The sequence below is a fragment of the Trachurus japonicus genome, chromosome 13 (genome assembly GCF_045865225.1).
Source record: "Trachurus japonicus isolate A0001 chromosome 13, Traja_1.0".
Lineage (NCBI taxonomy): Eukaryota > Metazoa > Chordata > Actinopteri > Carangiformes > Carangidae > Trachurus > Trachurus japonicus.
In genome coordinates this window covers 37699239-37711973 of record NC_140919.1, presented here as the reverse complement: position 1 = coordinate 37711973, position 12735 = coordinate 37699239, and the positions used below count along the sequence as shown (strand labels likewise).

The window sequence follows — 12735 nt, the reverse complement described above, 5'->3', positions numbered from 1 at the left end:
TAACTTAAGACTAGCATATGCTATGAAATTTAGATTAATTTTACATCCTGGATCAGCAGTTGAAGACACATTAATAATCTTGACTAAGAGCATACTTTTTGGACTGTTTGAAATAGTAAAGACGTGGCATTTAAACGTATTATAGTAATTCTTAATCAAAACAAAGTTGTTTGTATGGAACTGAATAAGTCGGTTAGTCAAATGTTTTTCTGCCAACTGCCAAAAATGAATCAGCAACAATTAAGATAGTGAATTGTTGAAGTTACTTTTCTAGACTAAGATACCATAAAATGTACTTGTTCCACATTCTTTCATATAGGCTACAATCAATATACTTTACAGTTTTTCTTTTTCTTCTGTCTATAAGCTGAATGGATTTTAGACACTTATTCAGACAAATACACACATACACACACACACCCTACACATACACAAAAGAAAAGAAAATGTCACCTTTGGCTTTGGAAATGAGAATATATTCATCAGTTTATTGATTTTCCACATGAAAATAATCAGTGTGGAAATAAAGCTGGTGATGAAAGTAATTGGCGGTTGCACTTATGTAAACTGGTGTAACTTTCATGTCGAGCACAGTAAACAGTTGTCAGTTGTAGTCTGCAGATTTGGAAAGGACTGCAGCTGTTGTCACAGATGATCGACTGACATCATCTTATAAATATGATACATTGTTGATTATCTGAGTAGATATAATTAGCTTCTACTCCACCTGCTGCCAACAGTGAAATGCATCAGTAGGCTACTGATCCAATAATAAAACATATTGACAGGAAAAAACTAATTTTGTTTATGGCTACAATTTATTATCTTTAAAAAAAAAAATCATAAATAAATATATAGATATAGATTTTAAAAAATATATATTTTCAAAAGTAGTTGATGAGAAAGCATTAAAAATCATATCATAGGGAACATGGGGGTTTATTTGACCACCTACAACCTAAAGATATTCAGATCACTGTCACAATGTCACATGTGATAGTAACAAATCCTCACAAGCTGGAACCAGACAGTGTTTGAGCATGTTTGATTTTCTGTCAGCTCTTTATATAATTGAGTACATTTTTGCTGCAGAGGTGGAGTTTCACTTCAGTAAAATCATCCTGTAGGTCTTGCATTTTGACCTAAAAATGAATTTTAAAAAAAAGTTTCTAGTGAACTATCTCTCCTCTCACCATTTGTCAGATGTTTGTAAAATGCCATGTTATTGATAGGGAACAAGTTTATCTAACAGCAGCTGTAGGTGTAACGTGTTAATGTGTGAAATAAATTGTATGCCTATCTAGCCTAAAGACAGTGAAAGTAATAGCCTACAGTAAGCGCCTTTGACAAAGAGGCTGTAGGCCCCTATCGGGTCGGGAAAGGGGCGTGACAGCTGCTAGTGTGCAGGCACATTTGGTGGTTTGGTCTGCTGGCGGAGAATGGGAGCGAGCGCAGCGCTGCGGAGGGAGGGAGGGAGAGAGGAGGAGGAGGAGGAGGAACTAGTGGTGGAAAAAAAAAAGTTAAAGTAAAAATGGCTTCCTTGTCTTTGGAGTCTACAGAACAATCTGAGAATAGCTCAGAGGAGCCGACGGCACAGGACATCAAAGAAGAGAAATATCCCGTCCAAGTTTCGGAACAATTGCTCCAAAGTTTCCAAAAGTCGGCTCTCAGTTTCTCCACTGACCAAGTCTCATGTCTGTGCGAGGCCCTTCTGCAGGCGGGCAATGTGGATCGCCTGTGGAGATTTCTCTCCACCATACCTCCTTCGTCCGAGCTGCTACGTGGCAACGAGACCCTGCTGAAGGCCCAGGCACTGGTGGCTTTTCACCGGGAGGAATTCAAGGAGCTGTACGCCATCCTGGAGAGCCACGACTTCCACCAGTCTAACCACGGCTTCCTGCAGGACCTGTACCTGAAAGCCCGCTACAAGGAGGCGGAGAGGTCCCGGGGCCGCAGCCTGGGCGCAGTGGACAAGTACCGGCTCAGGAAGAAGTTCCCCCTGCCCAAAACCATCTGGGACGGAGAGGAGACCGTGTACTGCTTCAAGGAGAAGTCACGGAACGCCCTGAAGGAGTGCTACAAGAGCAACAGGTACCCCACTCCGGACGAGAAGAAAAACCTGGCCAAAGTCACCGGGCTGTCCCTCACTCAGGTCAGCAACTGGTTCAAGAACCGCAGGCAGAGGGACAGGACCCCGTCCGGGACCCACAGCAAAAGGCAAGACCCTGCAAACACCCTGCACTAACTACATCTGTTCAGTCTTTTAGATCATGCTTTCATTAGGAATCATCTGGAATATTGTAGCAGAGCAGCTGCCTTTGGGATTTCTGTTTGTTTATTTTTTGTTCATTAGTGAGGTGGAGGATCAGACAAGTAGAGCCAGGGACACTAACAGACCAAACCTGAATGGTAAACAAAGCCTGCAGGCCTGCTCAGGGCTGCACAGAGAGGGACTGTGTAGCCTACACATTAAAGCTTCAAATGACAAAAATGCATTAAGAAAAATGCCACTGCATTGAGAAAGAAAGGTGGTGTGTTTGGAGGTGGCTTTTTGACAGCAGTGCAGGCAGGTCTCAGGTCTGAGACCAAGAGCATGTTGCTTTGTTATGAAATGTGAGATCCAGGCACCAACCATGGCTCAAGTTTCCTGAAAGCCTGCACGGCTGCCTGCAGGGGCCAGACCGAGAGGTTAGAGCAGAGCAGAGAGCTCGTATACACCGGGAGTGGAGGAGCTGAGAAATCACACAGACTCGTAGCTATCTCAGAGTTTTACAGCCATTATTTCACCAAACACCAGGGGGGTGGGGGCCAGTCGGAAGGAGATAAGAGAGAGTGAGACAGACTTATCTAATCAGGTCTGTGGTGGTCAAGCAGAGAGTGGATCTGCATGAATGACCAGGATGCTATAGTTTCCCTACACACATTAACCAAGCAGAGGCTTCTAGGGATCTGGCTTTGTCTACCTGCCTGTAATGCTCCACTGCAGAAGATGTTTGGTTTGGTTTGGTAGATAGGATGGTAAATAATGAATGACTGATAACAGTGCTGAATGGATGCAATCTGTCAGCACACTATAATATGTTAACATGTTAACATAACACAAATGTGGGCAAACCAGAAAAAAACTTAGTTAATTTGAATAAAACCCTGCAAAAATGTTTAATTCACAATTTGTTGTTCTAATTAAGTAGATAGAAAACTAATTTTTTAAGTAGACTGCTGACTAATACTAACGGATGTCACCACTAAGTTGTTACCTCTGCTCATCCTGTCTCACAAGTTAACTTCAAATAGCCTGATGAAATGTATTTATTTATTGGTTTCATCACCAGAGACAGACATTTAGAAACAGAGCAGGCTGAGAAACCACAAGTGACAGATAGTACCAAGTCACATTTAAAGGGTACATTTGAATATTTCTTTTAAATGACAGTTAAAATATGATGCTGTCATTGCAATATGTGTTGCAGTTAATACATAATAGAATTGGCCAGAGTGCTGAGGGAACATCTATTACAGAGGGGATTTTATTGTGTCTGTGAATCTCTGGGCTGGAGAATTTCTCATTGACTTTTATGTAAAGCAGAAAATGATTGAGAGTAATGATTTAAAATGTGTCACTGATTGGTGATATAACTATTTGGAGCAATAATTAAAGCAGAAGTATGCGATCCGGTCGTTTTGGCTAATGCTGCGTTCCAGGCAGGCTTTTGAAACCGTAAGTTACAGCTTCAAGTCACAACTTACGACTTTGTAGCGTTCCAGGCAACCCACAACTGGCGTTTTTCCGACCTGTTTTACCTGTGAAAGTCACTATAACGGCCACTCGTAACTTCCGACCTGTGAACTCGCACCAGATCGAACTGGTACGACTTCACAGGTCGGAAAAACACGAGTTACGAGTTGCCTTGAACGCACCATAACTTCTTGTCAGCCGATGGAGTTAGCAGCCCCCGCCCTCGTCATGGATCTATTGGTCCTCGTCCCTACGTCACCACATTCATGCGCATCCCTTGGCTGCACACACAGCCCTTCATGCCGTTCTCTCTCCTCATTGGATAAAAATTGTAGGATACAAGAAAAGTTTTCTCCTCGACTCAGAGCAGAGCAGAGTGACTGACAGACCCGTGTTTCGGTCCAAACACTCTATGTAAGTGATTGCTGTCGGAAGATATAACTATTTAAGACTTATATTAACACAAAACTTCTGCTTTAAGTGTGGCAAGATATTAAAATGATGTAAGTGAAAACATCTTTTTTAAAACACATGGCAACAATGTCTTTAAAGGATTATAAAATATTGAGCTTTGGAAAAAAAAAAAGATTTTGATTTATTTGTGTATTTGTTTTCCCCTTTTTATTCCAGTGAGTCTGATGGGAACCACAGCACCGAGGATGAGGCGAGCGCCATGGACGACGCGCCCGACAAACCGGAGGAGGCTGCGGGCTCCACCGCCTCCATCATCTCCCTGTCTGCGGTGCCCTGCAGCACGGGGGGCCAGCTCATCCTCAACGGGTCTGGCGGCTTCCTCACGGCCTCTCAGCCCTTACTGCTCAACGGTAACTCCCTCATATCCAGCACCGGCGCCGGTGTCATCATCAATGGGCTGAGCTTGGGCGATTGTCAGACGGTCACACTGAGTCCCGCCGCAGCCAGCCCTCCTTTGATACTGAACGGGGCTCAGGTGATAACCAAATCCAGCATCAGCGTGCCGCAGCAGCAGCAGCAGCAGCAGCAGTCGGTCTCTGTGGCCGAGCAGGTTTCAGCCATGGAGGCCAAGGCCAGCAGTCTCCCAGCGGTTGTTCTTGGCACTAACAACGCGCCACTCTCCAACCCTCCATCCATAATCTCTCTTCCTCTGCAAACCAAGGCAGACAGTGGCAATCAAATGGATTACATCAGTCTGCCCGATTCAGAAGGCAACAGCCAGACAGTATCTTCCTCTTCATCCTCTTTATCCCCCTCTTCTCCGACTCTGTCGTCCCCAAACGGCTTCCCCTCTCTGGTCTTAACGCACAACACCCAGGAGTCCCTCGCCCTCCCGGCCTCCCTGTCGTCTGCGGGCATGGTCATCTCCAGCTCCGCTCTTCCTCTCTCCGGTCAGCAAGGGGAGTACGTCGTCTTCGCCACAGCCGGTTCCCAGTTGAGTTGTCCCAGCTCTGTGGTGTCGTCCAGCAGCGCCACCCCTCAGGTCTTCTCTCTGCCCCAGGTTGTTCCCTCCATCCAGGGTATCCCAGTGTCCCAGCTGGTCCAGCACTCTTCAGGAGCCCAGATGTCCCAGTGCCCTCAGTTGGTCCCAGTGTCGCCCCTCACCTCGACAACTCCGCAGTTTATTCAACCCCCGCAGACGGTGAACGCAGGCAGCAGACTGGTGCAGCAGCAGCAGGATACTTCAGCATCCCTGCCCGAAGGCGCCACAACTATAGTCTCAATCTCGCAACTTAGCAACAATCAGCTGCCGCAGCGGATGGCGCAGCATCTGGGGGATCAGACCACAAACTCCTCGCCGGGCAAAATCCAGGCGCCGCAGGTCATTTCCATCTCGTCGCCAACGCAAGTGGTCCCGGTCCCCCAGGCCAAAGGCGCCACGCCGACGCAGCTGGTGCCGCTCTCCATGCCCCAGCTGGTCCCGGTCTCCTCCATCCAAACGTCCTCCACCATCTCCTTCCCTCAAGTGGTACCCGCCGGTCCTTCTCTCTCCATCCCCTCTGCCGGAGTGCCCTTACAGATCCTGACCTCGGCTCCCGTGGCCGGAGGGGTCTCACAGGGTCCGCTCAGGATAAACCAGCTGAGGCCCATTCAGAGCGTGGGTCCTCCGACCAGCATGGCCCCGGGCGTGCAACTCCTCAACTCTGGGATCATTCAGCTGCCCTCTGCTCCGCCAGGTAAACTGACTTTTTATTAGATATTTGTAAATGTAGCATTACCAGGAACTGATGGGATGCTTTCATGGTTTTACAAGGAAAAACTGCCCCAGCCTCCCAACTGTCTCAAGTGTGATGTTTTTGTCATATGATATTAAATTGAATATTGGTTGGATTTAGATTACTGGGCAGATAAAACAAATAATCTGAAGACATGAATTTATAATGGGCAACAATAACAGAGATAAGTGATAATAAGATTGTTTATTGCACCTTTAATAGTAAGTGTATGCATTTATGTGTACTGGATCTTTATGTGGCAAAAAATAATTGTTTGACCTTATGATTTATCCTCAACATGCATGGTGCATTTTTTTCAGAACCCACAGAAATATTTCAGGAAGGGAGCTATTGACCTTTCTTTTTTAAAATTAATTTAGTGGTTATTTTCATAATTATTTAAAATGTTAAATCACAGATCAACATCAAATTTTGCAATGGTCTAAGTTGTTGTCTTCTCTCATTTGTGGTCTTACTATCAGTCCAAAAATCTACATTAAATTTACTATAACATAAGACACTCACAACTGTCAAAATAATATTTTGCAGTATCACAAAAAAAGGTTAAAAAAAGTGTCAATCTTCTGTTATCTGATTCGTCAGCTAATTGATTCTGCCTTAGTATTTTCTATGAATGTTTGTCGGTTACGTTTATTAAGTAGGTTATTTTACCCATAGCATTATTACATCACACTGCCTGGAAACATTTTCTTATGCAAAACAATACAGCATCAATAACTGTAGAAAGAACGATCTTGAACACAGCATTATTACTTTTTTCAAGTTAATACTAATTAAGCAACACAGATGGATTATTATTCATGCTTTATTGACTACTTTTTCCTTACTGCAAATGTTTATTATGGGATTTATACATCTTATTATAAGCATTAGTCTGTAAGTTAGTTTGCTTCCTGTCAGTATAATTATATACAATAATAAAGCTGTATAGGTGCTGATAAAGATGATAAATCTTATGTTTGAACGTTGTTGCACAATCATGATTTGTGGTCATTCTACTTTACATTTATTGCCCCTGTAGGAAACCTCCTCCTCGGTGGAAGCCCCTACCTGAGTGTCCAGCAGGGTAAGCTGATTCTGACCATCCCAGCAGGCATCCAGCTCACCAGTTTGCCCCTGAAACCAGTCCCAGACACGTCCACCATCCCTGCTAACGGACTGAGCCCCGTTCTGACTCCCTCCACGCTCCCCGTGGCCTCCCAGCCTTCCACCGCCTCGGGCCTCGCGTCCTCTCCTCTGAACTTCATCAACTCCTCTCCCCTGTACTGTGCTCCAGAGACCTTGGCCACCACCAGCCACACCGCCGCCATCCCCTCCCCTCACACGCTGGACCACTCGGTCCTCTCCACGGCGCCCAACGCCCTCACCCCGGAGAGCATGCTCACCCTCAGTCCCATGTACAGCGGAGTCACGCCCAGCAGCCAGCTGTCCCAGCCGGCGTGGAGCCCCGTGCCCCTCTCCACCTCGGCCGGTCTGACTCTGTTCGACGTGCGCTGTAAGGGGGACCTGCCCGTAGACCCGGCTCTGCTAGGCCTCCCCGGCGGAGAGTCGCTGCTCCTGGGAAGCCCCTCTCCGGAGCAGGACGTGGAAGCCGGCTCGCCGCTGGGGGATCCAGAGGAGATGGACGGGGACTCCAAGATCCTCACTCAGCTGCAGTCCGTCCCTGTGGACGACGAGCTGGGCTTGTAGTCCCCTCCGATGTAGCAACTCCCAAGTCTTGAAAAACTAGAGTGATAAAAACATTGAATCGTTTTGTTAAATTGATCTGAAATACTTTATTCCGTATTGTTAAACCTGACAGACTTAAGCGTCTTTAACGAAATGTCGAGTTCAGTCGGGCCTGAGCTGGCACTTAACAAGGGTTAAACAGGATGCCGGTTCAATGTCAGACTGTTTCTCATTTTTACCTGCTCGCAATTTTTTTTTTTTTTTACTAAAATCCATACGTGCCTTACCAGTTGTCTTATATCTAGACAAACAAACAAACTAACACAGATGAGTCTGCTTGGCCCAGCTCAAGGTGCTGGTGTTGAGAAACCTGCTACATGTGTCTCAGATTGTCTTTGCAGGTGTCAGATGTCCTCAGACAAAGATGCCTGACTGTTTTTTTTAATGGCAATAGAAGCAGTTTGTTGAGGACACACTTCACTGTCTTCACTTCTGTCTGATGGACAAGTCATCAAATACTTGCCTTATTGTCCAGAACTGAAGAGACTTTCTCTTGTTGCTGTTCGCAGCCTGAACGCAGTGTTTGACCAACACTCCAGGAATAAAGTGAAGATTGAGTCGTTTGAGATTAGTTTTTACTTCCACTATTATTACATCATAGCTTTGAGGGCTATACAGTGTTTTATTACTACACGTTACTGAAGTCTGGGTGTAAAACATGCAGCCTACTTTTCATCTTTCAACTTTCTACAGAGTGCTGCCCCACATCAGTAAAAAAAAAAAAAAAAAGATACCACAGGAAATAAAAGGGTTTATACTCTATGCAATGCATGTTTAGTACTTTACAGGACACTAAGTAGCACAGTTGCTTCCTCAAAAAAAGCCAGTGCACTTGGGAGATGAAAAAAGGAGCTTTGAAAAGACTGAGCTTTCAAATGAAGCATGACAGTTAGTTACACTAAAACGTTTGCTGTGATCCCACTAAGCGGCCATTTTGCTGTCACATGTATCCAAACTCTCTGTCCGTTGATATTGTTGATTAAGTGCCTTATTTTAAAAGCTTACAGGTGTGACGGTTTTGAAAAAAAAAAAAAAATGTTTTGAGGTTTTTGAAACACCAACATTTCTGTATCTGTTTATGTGACAGTTTTTGGTTGCGCAGTTAAAGCTCCTTCTTTTTTTATTTGTATATTTTGCACATTTCACACACACAATGTTTACGCTGCGCTGCCATGTAGTTATGACAGTGGTACGACTCGTTTTTATCAATTGGACCTTGCCAGTCGCCACTTAAAGCTAAAAAAAAAAAAGCTACAGAGGTAAATCAGAAAACAGAATATTGATTTCCTGATAAAATCTCTTGTGAATGAACTGATGGAATAGCTCCTTCGATTAAAACCTCTAATGTCGCTTGTCATTGTATGAGCTCTCTACTGTCATAACACAGGCAGCGGTCAAATCTTTGGCCAATTATGGTACACAAAAATATACTTCAGTATCACATCTAGTTACAATAATGGCCTATGTGCTGTGTTTTATTTTTTCTTAGGATGTTTGTTGTTTGTCTCTTTTGTACATTTAATCTATTTAAAGCATGTACCAATCAGTTTTTAGTTTTTAACTGAAAGAAAATGAGTCCTTTTGGGTGGGTGGGGGCTGATAGGAAATGATATTCATTTTCACTTGGAAGGTTACATTGTTGTACAAACTGAGGTTTTCACAATCTCAGACTACAGGTATTAAGTTGATAATGAGGTCGTTAATACTCATTTTTTAAATAGGTCACCCCTATGCTAAGGAATTCTAAGGTAATTTGTTCCCAGTGCCCCTAGGGATAGATGTTAAAAAGGCTTGGACAAATCAGTTTTCGTCTGAATTTTACTGAACATTTAAAAAGAAAAGGGAAATGTGCTCGTTATATATAAATGTAAAATATGGTAGCTTGTCTTTTGTTTCTGAGCCATTTCTTGCCAAAGTATGTTGACAGTAAAACTGGCGAAGGGCATATGCACATTTGTAGCCATGTTTGTTTGTAGCATGGGATTTTTTTTTTTACTCTCCTTCCTGACACACAATGTATATGACTCCAGATTTAACCAAAGATATTGTATTTTGATCAACTTATTTTGATAGTTTTGAAAGGGATCATTTGTGTCTTTTAAGGTTCTTGTTTTCTCATTTTTTTGTATTCAAATGCATTCTATTTTTTTATATTATATGATATTGTAATAAACTACATTTACAAAATGGTCATGCATTTGTTCCGAGTGTGAATTGCTGCAGGCACTAAAAACTATTTGTCAGAGGAGTTTGCTTATAATTTGGCAAGAAAATTGTATTCAAATGTGTACAAACCATCACGCTCCCTCTATCTCTCATTGGGCGAATGCCAGTGCAATAGCAAAAGGTTCAAATAGTGTGTGTGTGTGTGTGTGAGGGCGTGTACGCATGTGTTTACAGGAGAGGGAGGGAGGGATGTGCAGGGTGTTGTTCTAACCCTGATGGTCTCAAGTTACCTTAGATTTGATTCTGCCAGGGCATGACGATGAGTAATGATAAACACACATGCGAGCCATAATGCTCCACAGAGGCTTCGGCTCTCTTTACTTCAAACTTGATGTTAAGAGAGGTCGTTAGAAGATATCCTCCTCACACACAGACTCTGGGCTGCCATCCAGTTTCTACAACAATGATCTTCACAGCCGAGCAGGTGGCGTGCGTGTGCGAGGTCCTGCTGCAGAGAGGTTGCCTGGATCATCTTGCAAGCTTCCTCCGCACTCTTCCTTCCTCCTCCTCCTGCCCTGGGGAGCTGGAGAGTGTGCTGAAGGCTAAAGCCGCCGTGGCCTTTCACCAGGGGCGCTTCTCAGACCTCTACACCCTGCTGGAGGGCTTCCCCTTCTCCCCACGCAGCCACCCGCTGCTGCAGCAGCTCTGGCTCCAAGCCCGCTACATGGAGGCCGAGCGGCAGAGGGGCCAGCCCCTGGGGGCCGTGGGGAAGTATCGCGTCAGACGAAAGTTCCCTTTACCACACACCATCTGGGACGGAGAGGAGACCAACTACTGCTTCAAGGTAGACTGAGTCTTACACACTGTAAAAACAAGGCTGCCCAACTGTCACTGAGCCAGCTGGTGTGTAGTTAAACAGCTGTACAACTTGTGAAATGTGTTCAGTTGTTTAAGAGGCAGACTGGAAAGAGAGTAAAGTAATACAAATACTCAAATACTATACAAACTGTATGCACATTATGAGTTTATACTGTTATACTTCAGTGTGCAATATTTCACTCTTTCCTATTTATGACATCTCCAGTTAGGGTCAGGGCCGTAGTATAGGGGAGAAAGGTGATGATAATTCTAGGGGCCCAGCGCCCAGTGGGGCCCACAAAAAACCCCAGCAGTAGTCTAATCTTTGTATGACTGAATTATTCTGCATAAGACCCTGACTAATGCTCATAGTAATGCTGCATTAGCATCAAAACAAAGTAGGCTCAATAAAAAATGATAATACATACATAGTCTATGAAAAAAAAGTGGAAAAGTCAGGGGGCAGGGGCCCACTTTTGTATTCTTTCAGGGGGCCCAGAATTCCTAGCAACGGCCCTGGTTAGGGTATAACAACTTACTGTACAGGTTCAGACTTGATCATCCTCTAAGATATGGGTTTTTGTTGTAGACTCACATACTCAAAAGTTGGCATACTTACAGTTTTACATGTAATGGCATATTTTCCAACTTTATCGCTATTTTTAATTTAGTTATTTATCTAATTTTGCACCACAGAGGTTACAATGTTGGAAACAGTCAAAAGTCAAAACACTTGCTTGAAAGAGCTTTGACCTCGTGTTATCAACTCACCATGAAAAAATACTGAATGGCAATATATACAGTAGCCTAAGTACTTTTAAAAAGGGATTTTTAATGATTTAATACCTGCACTTCATAGCAGGATTAGTAAATGGGTCTATTGAAGATTCACGTCACATTTCCCATTGGAAAATAAACCAAAGCACCTTCACAGATACATAAAGCAACAACATAGAGAAGGAAAATGTCCACGCGCAAAAACACAGACAATATAAATGAGACAATGTATGTATGATAGACTATAAATGATTAACTTTCCCACAGGAAAAATCACGGACTGTACTCCGGCAGTGGTACCGTCACAAACCGTACCCCTCCACCCGGGAGAAGCGGGAGCTGGCCGCGGCCACCGGCCTGACCACCACACAGGTCAGCAACTGGTTCAAGAACCGCAGGCAGAGGGACCGGAACGGCGACGGTACCAGGTCAGAGACAGGGCCGGGTATCAACCGTCTCTTCTTCCTTTGTTACAGGAAGTTACATGTAGAAAATGTGTCCTGTTTGAGAAAAGAGCAGGTCGAAGTATCAATAGTGGGTTCAAGAAAAGCATCTCCACCCTAGTCAGTAGCCTACAAACTGAAGGGAAATTATAATTGTTTACTTTCTGCTGCAACAACAACACACTGGTAATTATTAAAGTACACCCTTTTTATAAACAGCCACTGGAGCCTACACACCTACATTAGGCAAACACAGTCTTATACAACAGTCCTATGCAGTTTTATTGAATTATGTTAATTCAGCTTTAGGAGGATGCACTGTGGGGCTGTTGATCTGTTTCTATTCCCACTTCCTTCAAAGCAACTTAGTTTAACCGAGGTGAACCTGATGAACTGAGCTTACACTGGTTCTTGGTATATTAACAGCTCCATCTTGTGGTTAAAGTATGGTGTTATACGTATATAAAAGTGTGGTGCAGAACAAAATGTAATTTTCTCTTGTATTTTCCTGTTGCTCCTCAGCTCTGCCTTCAGTCTTCAAACACCTGGTTCCAGAGGAGAAGACGACCCCTCCTCTTATAAAGACCTTTCACCCCCAGGGAGCCCACATCCCCAGTACTGCAGACGTCCCTCTCCTCCACCCCTCTCTCACCCACCACCTCCTCTACATCACGTGTGAGACGGCCTCGTCTGAATCAACCGTCCAGATGTTGAACTCATCTTGTCTAACTTTGTTGTTTATTTTTTTTGCTTGTACATTTCCAATACGTTGCTTTTTATCCTTCTTCAATTTAAAGTCTGTTTTCTGGAGTCAGTA

General features: G+C 44.1%; 2 protein-coding genes across 3 annotated transcripts; both read left to right on the top strand.

Annotated features, from left to right (window-relative positions):
* The first annotated feature begins 1486 nt into the window (after positions 1 to 1486).
* six5 (SIX homeobox 5) lies at positions 1487 to 9865 on the top strand. Of its 2 annotated transcripts, none has more exons than XM_085796420.1 (3): positions 1487 to 2217; positions 4367 to 5886; positions 6968 to 9865. In XM_085796420.1, the coding sequence occupies exons 1-3, from the start codon at positions 1532 to 1534 to the stop codon at positions 7633 to 7635; spliced, it is 2874 nt and encodes a 957-aa protein (XP_085652546.1). In that variant the 5' UTR covers positions 1487 to 1531; the 3' UTR covers positions 7636 to 9865. The 2 variants fall into 2 exon arrangements, with proteins under 2 accessions (XP_085652546.1, XP_085652545.1); XM_085796419.1 differs by having other exon boundaries at positions 1494 to 2217; positions 4367 to 5891; positions 6973 to 9865.
* A 272-nt stretch (positions 9866 to 10137) lies between these two features.
* six9 (SIX homeobox 9) lies at positions 10138 to 12705 on the top strand. The gene is made up of 3 exons (XM_085794527.1): positions 10138 to 10684; positions 11743 to 11903; positions 12441 to 12705. The coding sequence occupies exons 1-3, from the start codon at positions 10232 to 10234 to the stop codon at positions 12595 to 12597; spliced, it is 771 nt and encodes a 256-aa protein (XP_085650653.1). The 5' UTR covers positions 10138 to 10231; the 3' UTR covers positions 12598 to 12705.
* The last annotated feature ends 30 nt before the right edge of the window (positions 12706 to 12735 follow it).

Coding starts and splice junctions, on each gene's coding strand:
- six5 (XM_085796420.1), top strand. CDS start 1,532: ATGGCTTCCTTGTCTTTGGAGTCTACAGAACAATCTGAGAATAGCTCA. Junction 2,218..4,366: donor TCCGGGACCCACAGCAAAAG/GCAAGACCCTGC, acceptor TTTTTATTCCAG/TGAGTCTGATGGGAACCACA. Junction 5,887..6,967: donor GCTGCCCTCTGCTCCGCCAG/GTAAACTGACTT, acceptor TTGCCCCTGTAG/GAAACCTCCTCCTCGGTGGA.
- six9 (XM_085794527.1), top strand. CDS start 10,232: ATGTTAAGAGAGGTCGTTAGAAGATATCCTCCTCACACACAGACTCTG. Junction 10,685..11,742: donor AGACCAACTACTGCTTCAAG/GTAGACTGAGTC, acceptor ACTTTCCCACAG/GAAAAATCACGGACTGTACT. Junction 11,904..12,440: donor CGGAACGGCGACGGTACCAG/GTCAGAGACAGG, acceptor GTTGCTCCTCAG/CTCTGCCTTCAGTCTTCAAA.